Source organism: Falco rusticolus, chromosome 3 (genome assembly GCF_015220075.1).
Source record: "Falco rusticolus isolate bFalRus1 chromosome 3, bFalRus1.pri, whole genome shotgun sequence".
NCBI classification, from domain to species: domain Eukaryota; kingdom Metazoa; phylum Chordata; class Aves; order Falconiformes; family Falconidae; genus Falco; species Falco rusticolus.
Window position 1 is genome coordinate 14,546,599 of NC_051189.1, and position 15,049 is coordinate 14,561,647.

The 15,049-nt window shown below is 38.1% G+C and overlaps 1 protein-coding gene across 1 annotated transcript in view; it reads left to right on the forward strand.

Annotated features, from left to right (window-relative positions):
* The window catches only part of ADCY8 (adenylate cyclase 8), a 123,966-nt gene that overhangs the window by 29,071 nt on the left and 79,846 nt on the right, over positions 1 to 15,049 (forward strand). The window contains 1 exon segment of the mRNA XM_037381792.1: positions 1,349 to 1,498. Coding sequence (XP_037237689.1) covers positions 1,349 to 1,498 — 150 coding nt within the window.

The window sequence follows — 15,049 nt, forward strand, 5'->3', positions numbered from 1 at the left end:
GACCTGATGTGGCTTTTCTGATGCTGTTTTGATCCTGTAGCTATCACCCATAGCATTATGGTCCATAGCTGTCAGAGCCTGGGCAGCTTTGCTGGGCAGGCGATGTGGCCACAGGGTACTGTAGCCCCCTCCCACTCCACAGCTGGTCTGCCACTGGGAGCAAGGTGTGATCCTGCAAGGCAGGTCCACCCAGTGGGACCTCATCAGCACAGTGGCTGTGACTGGACCTTGGCAGGAAGATGGGAGCTGAGGTTTGCAGTCTTTCAGCTGGTTCACTGTGCCCCGGTGGTTCCCTAGCTAAGGTAGCAGTCAGAGTGAGTTGGCCCTGCACGCTGCATTTGAGGAATATTAACGACCTTTGGACTCTTGACCCTCTCACAACTTTAAGAAAAGGCAAGGTGAAGTGGAAACTGAGAAAGGTTCACATGAATTCTCAACCCATAACAGGGGTGAGGTGCTGCATAAAGCTGCTGAAACTGCAGGTCTCTAATGCAGGCAAATATTGTGTCTTACTCCGTTTCCCCAGCAATCCTCACTGCCATGGTGTTGATGTGCCCTGCTGTACAAACATACAGAGCACAGAGGTATCAATGAAAGAGCAGTAAGCCACTGAAATTTATGCTGCCCCAGGACCCCACTCCCATTTGGCTCTTTTATGTTCATATTGCAAAGGAAAAAGCCTTGATGCATCTTCTGTGAGGAAAAAGAGTGCAGGTCTTACATAGGCCTTAGTGAAGGTCTGTGTACACAGCACCTGCTATGCAAGAACGTGGGTCTCCTTTCAGCTTCCCCTGTAGAAAGGTTCAGGATTCAGATTCTGCAAGCTTGTGCTTTGGCATCAGCTGAAAATGAATTAATTTAATTTGGTTAATAAGAACAGAATACCTTTTATCACTGATATTAATTCTTAGCTAACTGACACTCTGTTTTCCTTAAGCTGGCTTTCTTCTCAAACTAAGCCATGGAACAAATCACAAAGTTGTTTTTACAGAAGAGGCAGTGCAAAAACAAATTGTTAATTATGTTTGTAATCATTCCTGACTAAAGCCCTGTGAGTCAGTTCTTGGAAACATCATTTGTGGTTCAACTAGAGTTTAATGCCCCCAAACACTGTATATTTCTTCCTCAAGGCAGAGAGAATTTTACACGTTTGATGCCTCTAATTAAGATCCAAGAGATTCTTCTATGCAAACGTTCCTGTTATTTTTACAGCCGACATGACTGCAGAGCAGTCTCATTCTCTCTCCTCCCACCCCCTCTCCCTCTCCCCCCCCCCCCCCCGGCCTTCCCCAAACAGGTATTTTTGTTTCTTATTTCTGATCAAATCCTGTTTTGTTGTTCATTGCAGATAGCGGCTCAGGCAGTGTTATTTATGTGTATGAACACCGCAGGAATCTTCATTAGCTACCTATCAGACAGAGCACAACGTCAAGCCTTCCTGGAGACCAGAAGATGTGTCGAAGCCAGACTGAGACTAGAGACAGAAAATCAGCGACAGGTATTGGAGAAACAATCTGATTTTTGTATTAACTGCAATTGATAATTGGACAAGGCCAGGCTTTTGTAGTCTCACTGACTCCAATGTGATGCCATCTGATTTGTGCAGCTTAAATGAGTTGCATGCTGTTATTTTACTGGTGTGTATCAAACTGATATGACATCTTAAAGATTGTTGCTGGGAAATGGGATTAATAGAGAATGGCTGTTCATTGCCCTTTCCCATACAAGAAGGGGCCATCAAATGAAACAGCAACTGGCAGGTGTTTAAAAATGGTTCTTTAACACAAGAGGAGTTAAGCTGGGGAACTTCATGCTTTAGAATGTTGTGGATACTAAAACTTGTTTCAGTCAAGTGGACATGAAGCAAGTTCATGGACGTGAACTCTATCTAGGCAGAGAAGATACTAAAGTGTCACCTCTGGGTCACAGGTGAATTTTTGGAACTGGAAGGCCACTACAGGGAAGCATCACTAGATGCTTTCTCTGTTCTTAAAGTCCTCCCTATAAATCTCCTTTTGGCCACTGTCTGCAACAGCATACTGAGTTAGGTGAACTTTTGATCTGAGCGGGCATGGCTGCTCTTAGATAGATCATCTTGCCCAATCCAAAATAACAGGCACTGAATAAAAAGAAGTTTGCTGCTTATTGTTTTGTACCAAGGGAGCAGAAATGAGATGTAGCATGCTATACATATGTTGCATTCACACTGGAATATCAGAAGGTTCACTCACTGTTTAAAAACTTGCATTAAGATCAAAATACAACCAGTATGTATGTGTGTGTATATCTCTCTCTCTATATATAGAAAGTATACATTACACTATTTCATTTTCAAATGAATTTAGCCAATCCATTTTGTCCTGTTGCATAGATGTGTATATTGCTTCTCAATTTTATTTCATTTACTTCTTGAAAGCCATACTTTTATACAGAGATCTAGCAAGATGTCCCATTCTAGGCTCTACTGACTAATGACTCAGTATGAATGCATGACTGTGCTGAGTAATGCGAGTTACCTATGCCAGCACATCTCTCCAGCCATTGCTGACTGCAGAGGCTTTGAGGGATGCTATCAAGGATGCTCTATTCTCATTTTAAGTCTAGAAGCACATTTTTATGTTTGGTGGGGTTTTATGAGTTTAGAGGTTTTTTACATTTTTCTTCTTGTCCAATCTTTTATAAACTAATATTTTGTAAGTTTTACTTTGATCATTGTTTTCTAGAGTTTGTTGTAAAAATCTTTATAATAAGCTAGCAAAAGATTCCCATTCCAGATGATTCTGAGAATTGTCCGTTAGAATTAATTTATTCTGTCATGAGAAATTAAATTTCTACAGACAACTCCTTTTTTTGAGAAATTCAATGTTGATGAAATTTTATCTCCTATTCAGAAAATGAAGACGGAATGATTGCATTTGGATGGGGTTTAAGAAGTCAGACATTTATTTTTTTTTGGTGGTGGGGGGAAGTAGGAGTTGGGACTGAAATACTTGTTTTTAATCAGTCAATGTTGAACTGCACATTTTGTCTTGGCCCAGTGCCTTGCAAGGCTTCAGAGCTGTGCTGTCCCCTGAAGGCAGAGCTTCCTGGAGAGTTACCTCACTGCGGCTGAGACTCCCCTATAACCAGTGTAGTGTGTCATAGGCATCGTATGACTGGAAATGCATAAGAGAAAAGGTATTCAGGCCAAGGAAAAGGAAAATTCAGGCCACATAAAAATACAGACATCAAGACACCAAATGAAAGATCTCAATTCAATGATAAACTAACCCAAAATTTAGGAACAAAACATTTTGAAATACATCTGATTTAATTTGTTGGAACTCTGAAACTGTGTTATTACCACAACTCTCTCTCTCTCTCTCTAAATACATGTAACATACATTTCAGCTTTTTGTTTATATTTGGGACAATGACAAAATATTCCAATACTAGAATGTCTTGAGGAATGGAGAGCCTGTTTCCCTCAGTCTTTTATTCTTTCCCTTTGCTTCTGAAGTAGTGGCTTATTTAAGCAGTTTCTAAACATACCTTCTTTAAGAAGACTGGCAATGTCACATTTTAGGTGACTGCTTTTCCTGAGCATCTTGTTCATGTTCACTTGATCAGTATCCACAGGCAGTAATTCAGGGACTGCTAACATTTTTCTGTCTTGAAGTCATGTATTTCATGATACAGGAGATCTGTAGTTGACATGAATGTAAAAATCATATTACCTGTTAATGCATATCACATTTTAAAAAGTAAGGATTAAATCATGATGAAGTTTAATAACTTCACTCTGTGACTATCTAGAAAATAGTTCTGGTTTATGAAGGGGGGGGGGGGGGTAGGGAAGTGTGTGCAGACCAATATTGTGATGTGGCTTCTGAAAAGTTCTAAAAATATGGCTAAGAAGCTACATATGTGAAGAGAACGTAGAGGAATACTTATTTGTGTAATTCTCCCAAGCAATACTTTCAGAAATTCCAAATTCTGTTCCATTCTGATTTGTTTCTCCTCCACTTCTCATGAGCTGTCTAAACTTAAGGTTTCTTACAGCAGGGTCAAGCTTTTTGTGGCTTTCAGTGATGGTACTGCTACTTTTTATATAAATGGGTGATGTAATTAAAATCTCTCTCAAGTTTTGTTTCCACCCCACACAGCTTCTACTTCTTAAACTGAAAATAATAATTAATTACAATGGGTAATTGTATTGACAGGTCATACATGTGATGCAGCATAGGAGGTATGACAGCTTGCCGGATAGGTCCCATAGGGTCTGGTTTTGTCCTTTGTTTAAATCAGAAGACCAGTAAAATTAAAGTAAGAAAAAACATGAGTTAAAACCATGGGGTGGTATGTTCTTCAATAAGTAATTGCAGAATAAGAATCCAATTTTTTGTAATTTTAAAGGTTATATAAATGCTTCAGATATACTTCAGTTCATTACCATGTATTGTTAAAACTAAGAAAGCAAGTTTCTGTACTCTCAAAATGGCCCTTCCAAATTCCTGGTATCCTTTAGATTTGTCATCTCCAATCATCTGTCATTCTAATAACTCTAAATGCTATTGCTGTCATTATTCAGTATTGTGTAATGCCTAAAAAAGCCAGTCATGGGAAGTCACCCAATTGCAAGCCAAACATTTTATAATCTATGTTTTAGAGACAAACAAGAGGTGCCATCAGATGTGGAGCTGTGCAAGGGAACAATAATACTGATAAGTAGGAATCTCTTTGCATTTCAGAGATTTTTAGGAATCCCTTAATATTTGCAGATTTTCTGGAATACAAATACAAAGTTTTTATTGTATCAGCTTCTGTCTTGTAGTGACAAGCAAGAGATTGTTCTGTACATCCTGATAAATTTCATATAGACAAGCTGAATTTTTTTCAGTGAAAGCAGTTTCATTTGTTCATTTGCCATCATACTTTTCTGTTAAGTGTGATGAAAATACAAAGTGAAACCACCAAAATCCCACCAGAGGTGAAAAACATTGTTTTTGTTGTTGGTTGTGCTACTCTGAGCTAAAATTTGGACAGTTAGGTGAGATAGTTTGTTTGCCAAATGTTATTTTTCAGTGCTCTCTTCCTTTTGTGAGGTTTTCAGAGTTTAAGGACTCCTTGCTCTGTTTCAGTATTGCAGTGAGGTTTTCTGATTTGACAGTCAAAGCCGTTTTGCTGTGCAGACATGCCTGCGTGCCATGCATTGTCTCCGTAAATCTGTATTAACTCCGTTGGTTCATTGTCCACAGAAAATATCCTCAGGTATAAGTTCAGCTTTTACGGTAATTGCAATTCATTCACTTACCGCTCAGGAAGGAAGAGGGTGAAGTGCAGACCTTTATGATGGAAAAGACTTTAAGGAGCCTGGGCAAAGTTTTTCAAAGCTATTAAATGACTTAATTTCCAGTTTCCATGTTTCGAAAACTCTGTACATTTAGTCTCCTACAGCTTTTTGATCCTCCCTCCCCCACCACCGTTTACTCTCAACAAGACTTTTGAGTAAAATTTTCAGAAGTATTTCAGACAGTCTGAGTTGTATTTTCAAAAGGGACTAATTCACCACGTATCTGAGTTTTTAATTATTTTTTTATTATTTGTAAGCACCTGGGGTTGTTAACAAGTACATATTAGCATTTTCAATTACAATGAATTTTCTAACTCTAATTACTCTATTAATAAAATGAACAGTACTGTGGATACAAAGGAGAATTACTCCAGCAGTCATTGCTAATGATGTTTGTGCACTTAACTGTATGGTATTATATGTGTGTCACCATTTAGAAATCCCAGCACTCTGTGAAACTGGGGGAACATCTGTGTCTATTTCTTTCCCAGTTTTCACTACAAAATTAGAATTTTGGTGAAGAGCTAAGACATTTCAGAGCTTGGCTTAGTTAAATGAGACTTCACTGCTGGTGACTACCAGGAAAACAGTATAGAAAGGTAGACATTCTGGAGAAGCAAGCTAGAGAAGGTAGCACACACAAAATAATGTGTCATAAAAAGAGTCTCAGTTTACCAGTTATTGATCAAATAATTAATTTATATTTTTCTAATTAATATATTTTCATCTATATGAATATATTATTCAGAATATAAATAGATATGAAAATATTATTAAAATATTTTCTAATGAATTGTAGTTAGCTGCTTGTCTTTAAGATACACAGTTAACCAACCAAAAACTGTAGCCATAAAATGCCCTGCAGTTTTGTTTTCAACACCCTGTAAATATGAATAAAAAACAAATATGAGATTCTCACATTTAAGTCCCTTTCATTCCAATGATATCATCACTTTCCACTGCGTGTTTGAAATTTTGGATCAATATTTTGATTTGACATCTGGGAGTTTCAAAAAAGTTAACATACAGTGCTGTACTTTGTTAATAACCACTTCAAAAACACTGTCTTCCTTTTACCTTGATTTTGTTCTAAGGACACAGCAAGTGATCCTCCTTTTGTCATATCTGGGCAATGAAAATAGAAAGTATAACTTACTTCTTTAATTAGCTACTGCAAAACTTTCAAAAACAATTAGTATGTAATTTCCTTCATTGCAAAAATGCTGTGAAATTGCCTTAATGAAGAGTAGGAACCTGCATTAAATTTAATTTTCATTTCTATTGATCATCATACAAAATCCCCAAGTTTTACAGGAATGACATATTAAATCCAGACACATTGAAATGATGACTTTATGAAGAACTGAATTTACAATGTATTTCTGGTGTCCTTACCTCCTCTTTCTCCAGTAATTCATATTTGCTTGAAATTTGTCTAACATTTTAAATGCTCAAATACTACCATTTATAATTGTAGAGTCTCTCAGGTAACTTTGTTGCTCTGCCTTTTCCTCTACCACACATACATATTGCAAGATATACGTAGCTGAAAACAATTATGCAAGGAGGTTAATATTTGACTTACAAAATTTCTTATGACTGAAGCTGGAAATGGATCCTTAAAATGTCTAGGAAGGGAACATCACAGAATTTAAGTAGCTAAATGACTTTAAAAAACAGTCCAGTGCTTACTTCTTATCTTGTAATAAGATCACATTACAGTACGGCTATTCATAGAAAAGTAATTTTACTCATAATTAAGAAATTTCTATGTCATGGCCACACTTCTGCTCTCCATCCAAGACCTCTCTAGACCACTGAGACTGATGAAGTCTGAATTAAGCAATAGGGAAATATGGGTGGGAGGCTGCTTTCAAGCTAAGCAACTTTGTTACACAGTATGATACTAACACTAATAACCTGTGGATTGGACTAGGTTTTTTTGGTTTTTTTGTTGTTTTTTTTTTTAAAGAATTAGATAAAGTCTCTCTGAAACATTTTATTTCTCTGTGAAACATTTTATTTACGTTATTTCTGGTAGATTTAGAGCATCTGATGGTATCTTGTGAAAGAAGTCTTCTCTGTAGTTGTTTGAGTTGATAAGTGAAATCAGTCCAGGTCTGTGTGATGCTTATATTCATCCCCTGGCAAGGTGTTTGTACTTGTTCTCACTGTAGCGGGTGCTGCATTGCTCATGAAAAGAAAACTCCCTACCTGGTGCACAGAGCTCACCAGCAAAGCTGCACTGCCACTGCTGCGCTAAGCCCTTGGGAGGGACTACACTCAACTCAGAAAGGAAACCTCTGGGTTTTAAGCTCTGAGAAGTCAAATAGAGATTCTTCTACTTTAGCACTACATTTGTGCAATTCCATTGGGGTTACCTAGTGCTAAAAGGTACTAAAGCTACAATGCATTAACCCTTTAGCAGGCAGACCCCTTTCTCTTGCAGACATCGTTTCAAATTCCACCAAGGGAAGGTTCTCTTACATGGAAATAAAACTCCTTCTCTGTGTCTTCCCTAAGTCTTAAGAATATTTTCTTGGGTGTCTAGCACACCGGCAAAGGAAAAAGAGGTGAAAGGTAGAAGAAGGAGCAATTAAGAGTTGGTGGGGAACAGCCACTGCCTGCCTCTAGTCTTGCAAAGAGTACTCAGGCGAGAAGGTCCAGGCTGGCATCGTACCCAGTCTACTGGGCTTCTGGGGATGCTTCCCATCAAGGTGATACGAAGGCAGGTATCTCCAGGCATAATTACAAGTTTGGTTTGGTTTTCTTCATTAAATGGTCTGATGAGAAGAGTCCTGTCTAAGAACATCCTAGCAGACAATTCCTCCCTGCAAGTCCTCGCGCTCGCTTACTGGACACCTACTTTTCAGCTAACCTCTTTCTCATAGGAGATTCCACTCCTCCACTCCACTCCATAGGAGAATCACCCATAGGAGATTCAATTCAATTGAAGCTCATTTTGAAAGTTAAAACAATTTGGATATTATTTCATTCAATTTCCACAGAGAATTTGAGCTCAACCACCCTAAAGAACCATTTGTGCAGGTGAAAAGAGAATTGTTTTGTTTTCTGGGTATGAACACACATTCTTTTTTTCCAGTGGGGGTCTCAGGGCTCTAGAATAAGACACCCCTTAGTCTTCACTCTATTGTTGGCATATTTATTTTCTCCTGTCTGTTATCTGTGGGAAAACTGTAATCCTCTCTTAATCTCTTTTTCCATTAGAAAACTATTTTTTGACCATTTGTTTCCTGTCTACCTCTACTTCCAAAGGATTTTTTTCACACTTGCCTCTGTAACAATCTCTATTTTCCACAACTTTAAGCTCTCTGCAGATCGATTAACTCTTTTTTTTAAATAATAAATAATAAAAAAGCTTAAATGTTGTGTAGATTTCATCAAAATTTTACAGATCTAGATTTTAATCAACTATTCAGTACTTTGCAACCTCTAAAGTAAGAGCAGATTGTACTGGGATTGGAAAGGACACTTTAAGAGGGTTAAATACTATAAAGTAATTTTTTTATAGATATATATATTGGTGCTAGGAATATGAAAATCTCTCTGAATTGGTATGAGGATAAAGTGCAGATTTGGTTTAAAAAAAGAATAATCTGAATTTTAGAGTTCACATGACTTTCTTTTTTCATTTTAAAAGTAGTTTTAAATGCTTCATACATTAAAAATTATGATCACAATAATTGAGGCTTTATTTTTAAAGGGCAAACAATAACTTCACAATTAAAAATTCTGTGTGAACCTCTGGTTAGATATCGCATTTTAGTCAGCTTTTTTTTTCCTTTTTTTTTTTTTTCCTTTTTTAATAGGAAACAACCTGTGAAATGTGAGATGCTCAGAAAGGTTTCAGAGTTATCCAGACTTTATTTCATCTTGGTACCTTTCTTTAAAGAACAGTGATCCCAATGGAAATTTGTTCACAGCGTTGCTCCTTCGGTACTTAGAGGACCAAACACAAAGTATAACATACTGCTTAATCAAAGAAGTGAGGGAACATGCAAGCTTTACATTGCTCTTCGTGATCCATACCCGAATTGTGATTCAGTAGGTGGCCTCTCTAGTAGTAGGTTTTAGTAGTAGAAAGTAGCAGGTCTCCTAAGTCCATTAACAGACTTTTCCTCCTTACGTGGGGTGGGGAGGAAGCAATATTTACGTGCACTTATGATCTTGTAAGTACCAGGAAGCACATCACAGGACCAGCACAGGAATTTTCTGTATCTTCTTGTCTCAAAACACCCCATCTGCTTAACCCACTTGCAGTAGAAAACACAACATTTTAGTTGTCAGATTTTAGATGTTATTCCTTCAGGTTTGTGGATGTTTGTTTCTTATCATTGCAGCATAACCCCCACAGTTTGTTTTCAAGTAGAAATCTAAGGTAAAACCAAGATAAAAGTAATCCTCCGCTTTCTCTCCCATTCCTTGCAAATCTGGAGTAGTCACATGGACTTGAATAGAATAATGAGATTTACAGCCAGTGCTACAGAGATGGGAATCAGGCCCTGAACTGCAATTTATACAGGGGAAAAACAATCCCAAAGAGTGTCAGGACTTCAGGCATGGGAGCTCTCCTTGGAAGAGATTGGTGAGAAGGAAACCTCTTCTTCCCCTCTCTAGTAGATGGCTTTTGGATTCATTAGTGATCAAACTACTTGCAGAAAATCTGTGTTGTGGGTTTTTTGATCTCTAAACCAGGCTGTTCAGATTCTGTGCTGGTTGATAGTGAATGGGACTGATAGCTCATCGATCAGGTTTTGGTGGCCTGTGCCTCCTGCGTTCTCAGCTCCTTGCTAAAGAGAAAGGTGTCTAATAAAGAATAAAAAAAAAAAAAAAAAAAAAAGAAAAGAAAAAGAGGCATTATCACAGCTGCCACTGACTAGCAACGCTTGCTGACTGAGGGAGGCAGACAAAGGTGAAATGACTAAGGGGAACGAAACAGTTTCAGCCCCCTACAGTGATGAGACACTTCTGCCAGCTGGTCTGCAGTACAGTCATCTCTGTTTAAATAAAGAACTCCAGGTTCTCAATTCGTCACGCTAGTACCTTTCCTGAGCTCTGAATGTACTTATTCATTTGAAGCTGATTTTTCTTTCTTGTTGAGGATCAGAACTTTTAGGGTACTAAGGAAAGTTTATACTAACTTTCCTTAGTACTCTGAACTGCCTGTAGGAGGACTCTAAAAATGTCCTTACAAGCTTCACAAGTAATAGAGAGACTCTGTGGTCCAGATAATGGTTTTAAACCATCTGATCATGATGGCAGTACAAATTCTAAGCTGGCCATTGTCAAGTCACTGATGCCATTGCTGAGATAATTTAAATTAAGATATAAAATTTGGATTAATATTTATGACTAGGCTTAAGGTCTTTAAGTACCTACCTACCAGCCTATTAAAAGGGAATTAATTATCAGAAAGTGATCATTACTCCCACTTATAGAAACTTCCCAGGGGAAGTTTTATCCATCTTGTGCTGTTTAGTACTGCAGTCTTGTCAGTCTCTGACAAGGTGTATTCCTTGTTTTGACCAAGACAGACGACTTCCTAGCTCTTTTCCATCTTGTTGATCTGCAGTGATTTAGTTATATAAAGCTAAAAAACAAATGGCACGTGAGCTTGCTTTTGAAATTTTCCATGTGATTAACTGCAATAACCAGTACTGCTGAGAAATGTGTATTTTGCTGAAGTTGCCTGGTAATTTCTGAAGCAGAAAAAAATTAACAAAATGGAAAAAGAAACATCTAAATGAGCAGAAAGCAGAAACAGTGTGGAGCAGTTACCTGAAGATCCAACCGCAGATGAGTCAAAGCAGTCCTAAAGAAGTGAAAGTGTACCAGGGCATAGCATCACAGACATTACAGACAGATATGGTCGTTCTGATATTTTAGAACAAAATTGAATTGTTGGAGCTGCTTTGTGCTCATTTTCTATTCTGGCAAAATAAGGAGTAGCTTAAAATTATGTCATTATGGAATCAGTCTCCAATAGGTATATCTGTCCTTCCTGTCCAAACTGACTGACATTTATGGAAGCCAATGTACTAGAAGACATTACAAAGCTTTTTGTTGAGATACGTGTCATATTTCCATATAAACGGATATTTTTCTTCTCTACAATTTTTTAATAAAGAATAAATTAAAAAAAATCATCATGACATTTGGAAGAAACAAAATTTCAAAACTACAGAATTTGCTTTTCCATGTATTAGACACATATAATGGATTACTGTGGGGCTGGACAGTGTCACTTGCAAGCTTAAATGTTCATGTCAACAAGATGGGGGGACCTTACCACTCTCTGCAACTACCTGACAGGAGGCTGTAAGCAGGTGGGGGTTGGTCTCTTCTCCCAGATAAAAAGTTATGCCAGGGGAGGTTTAGATTGGATATTAGGAGAAATTTCTTCACAGCAATGGTCATCAAGCATTAGAACAGGCTGCCCAGGGAGGTGGTGGAATCACCATCCCTGGAGGTGTTTAAAAAACACATAGATATGGTACTTAGGGGCATGAATTATTGATGGCCTTGGCAGTCCTGGGTTAACAGTTGGACTTGGTGATCTCAAAGGTCGTTTCCAACCTAAATGATTTTCTGATTATTTGATTCTAAAATGGGAAGGTAATAAAATTTTTTTTGTAACTTCTGCTTTCACTGCATGTCTTTGCTACATGGTTGGGTTTCACAATGGAACGTAATTTTAATGTGCTTTTCATTCAGGAGATAAAAAATCCTGTTAGACTCCAGAGGATCTGGAATTATTAACCATTGCTTGTACTCAGTATAGACAAAGGCACTGAATTTGGGATGTGTAGTTCCTATGACCTAAGCTAAAAGATAGCTCAAATGACAAAGCAGCATCAAGAGATTGTTTCCTGATGTAGCCTGGCAGATTTAGCAGCGGGCCAGTGCAGTCAAGGAACAGACTTGTTCCCTGCAGCTCTTATGCCCAGACACACGTTCCCACCCACTCCCATACAAGTTACTGGTGCTCATGTGAGCTGATTCATTGCACCCATGCCATACAGTGTGAGCATCAGCTGCACTTGGTTTCATGATTAATCATGTTACTTAAAAAAAATAATTTTATTAATAACTTTGTAAGTATTTTATGGAAGAATACAATTTTTCACCTAAAAGATAAACGCAGCAGCAGTTAACAGGTGCCATGCCAAAACAGGCAGGGTGGTTCCACCACTTCCCAGCATGCTACAGGATGAGCTAAGTGTTTATGAAGCCAACATGATACTGGGAAAGCATGAAAATGCAAACTGGCAGCCCTGGAATAAGCCTTCTACAGCTCAGGGAGCACAGGGCAAGAAGGCATTAAGATTGTGATAGCCAACTGGCTTGTGAGAAAGGCATCTCCTTTGATACCTGGCAATAGACTGTTAATCATCAAGCTGTGCCAAGATTTTGTAATGCGGCTTCAGGTACTTAAGTCTTCAAACACTTTATTTTCCGACCACAGTAAAGGAACATCAGTATCTTGCAGTCCTACATGTGCACAGATGCATGTGCTACATATATGGTTTCATGTTGTTTTGGACAATAGTATTTAGAAAACAATCGGATAAAATGTCCTTCCTGCAAGATGTGTGTGGAAAAAGTTTTTTTTCCTTTTTACATTGCCACAAACTTTATAACACTTCTTAGTCAACAACTAATTAGACACCATTATAATGTCATGACTCTCCTAAACACTGGTTTATCTATAATTTTGGATGAGACTCTAGCTATGTTTTATAGCCAATAGCTAAACAAAGGGAGGCTCCAAAACCTCGTGTGTAATCTGGCCTTGTTTCTCTTTGAGAACACCAGATGCCTAAATGGAATATGGACCCAAGGATGGGATAAGTAGGAATGGTAACTGCTTGAATTCAAATTAAAAAAAGTTGATATAGCTCATATTATATTTTGCAGCAGTAAGTAGTAAAAGCTAAAAGGCAACCTCATAATGCCTCAAGTTTGAACATATTAGACATTTCAGTTCCTTCTATATTTTTAAATTACTTGCCATAGTCTCGATAATGCATAAGAAAGAACAGCTGCAAATAGACTGTCCATTGTGAACTGAAGTAAGAATGAAGGCATTTCTCCTTAGAGATCTTCATCATAATGAGGGGTGCTATTTCTCATTTTCTAGAGTGGCATCTACAATAATTACATCTATTCTGAACATTGTCATTTTTTCCATAGAAAACAATGCCATCTTTATCTACTTCCCTTAAGCATAACAAAGGCTCATGTACTCCAGAAAGGCTAAACCCACTGCTTTTAACAGCCCTTTTCTCATGCAATTAAGTTCAATGCTTAAGACAGTAAAGTCTCTATGATATTAATTGTAAATGTTGTTAAAGCCAAGCTTGATGATTCTGGCAAAATGATTCTTAAAAATCAAGATGAAAAGTGTGGCACAGTTTCTCTAGAGTCTCTGTTGATTACACATTTCTGCAGTATGTCCACTACAGTTTTACAGAAGTGTCTTGGGAACAGCCATAAGCAACTTATTCCGTGATCCAAAGACTTCCTCCCTCAAGGTATATCCGAAAATATGTGTAGACGAGGAAGAACAAAACCTAAATTGAACTGTTTGGTCAAGAGGGGCTTTTCATCCCTTGGCAAAGCCCACTCCAATAAAGACGTTGAGAAACCAAGGAAAATTGCAGGGTAGTATAGGGCAGCATTTCACCATTTGCCCTGTGCCATGTAAGGGGAGTTGGTGCAGGGAGTTTATGCAGACAGCAGACCCTTCAGGGATGATGCCCTCACATGACCTGCAAGGAAACCTTAGGGAGTTTGACCTTCTTCTTGGCAACCTCCTGCAGGTCTCAGGTTGCTTGTTGATGTTTTCTGCTTGTTGGTATTTTGTTCTCTTTGATCAGCCCCAGTGGAAAGGTCTCCAGTTCAATTTTTATTCACAAGACTGAGACCTTGTGCACTGGTTAATTGACTCTTCTAAAAAACTTCTCCAAAGATTTTTATTTACTCATCAGGGACATGTCCCACTCTTCCATGAATGTGCCTAGCTACAATTGTACAGTTATAAGCACTGTTGATACCCCCTGATTTCAGTATGAGGGACACAAGGGATCAGTGCGTGCAGAGCACAGAAAAGTTTTTCAACAAAGAATGACTATTGCAGATGCATAAATCAAGAAGTGGGCATTATAGAGAGTATCAACGTTACAGTCTTGGAACTTTAAACAGACATAGATTACCCATTAAGTTAATTTGCTTTATCACTTCAGGATTTATTTCATTGTTCTTAAATTTTCTTGAAGGAGTAGATTGGGTAGGAGTCAGGTCCATATTTAGACACCTCCTAAAATAGGTGACTACATGCTCTTTACACCTCTGAGCTCCCATTACAGTCAGCTGAGACCTAGTCAATACAGACAACGGAGCCTGGAGAGATCTGTAGTGACACCAAAGTAGTCATTTACATCTGATCTGTTGAGTATATCTTCCGATTTGCTGGATAAAATGGAAGCTTGGGCATACTTATACTGTAGTCACCAACATTCAGGTGTCTGATTCCAGACCTGAATTCTACCACCATGTCATTACATTTAGTGATTTCTACTAATGTTTTCTTTTGCTTGGCTATTCTTTGGGTTATAGGTTCTCTTTTCATTTATTTACTCTAAACTCTGACTACTCCCCCTTAAAGACTAGGGCTGATTCATGTCATGAATGGTT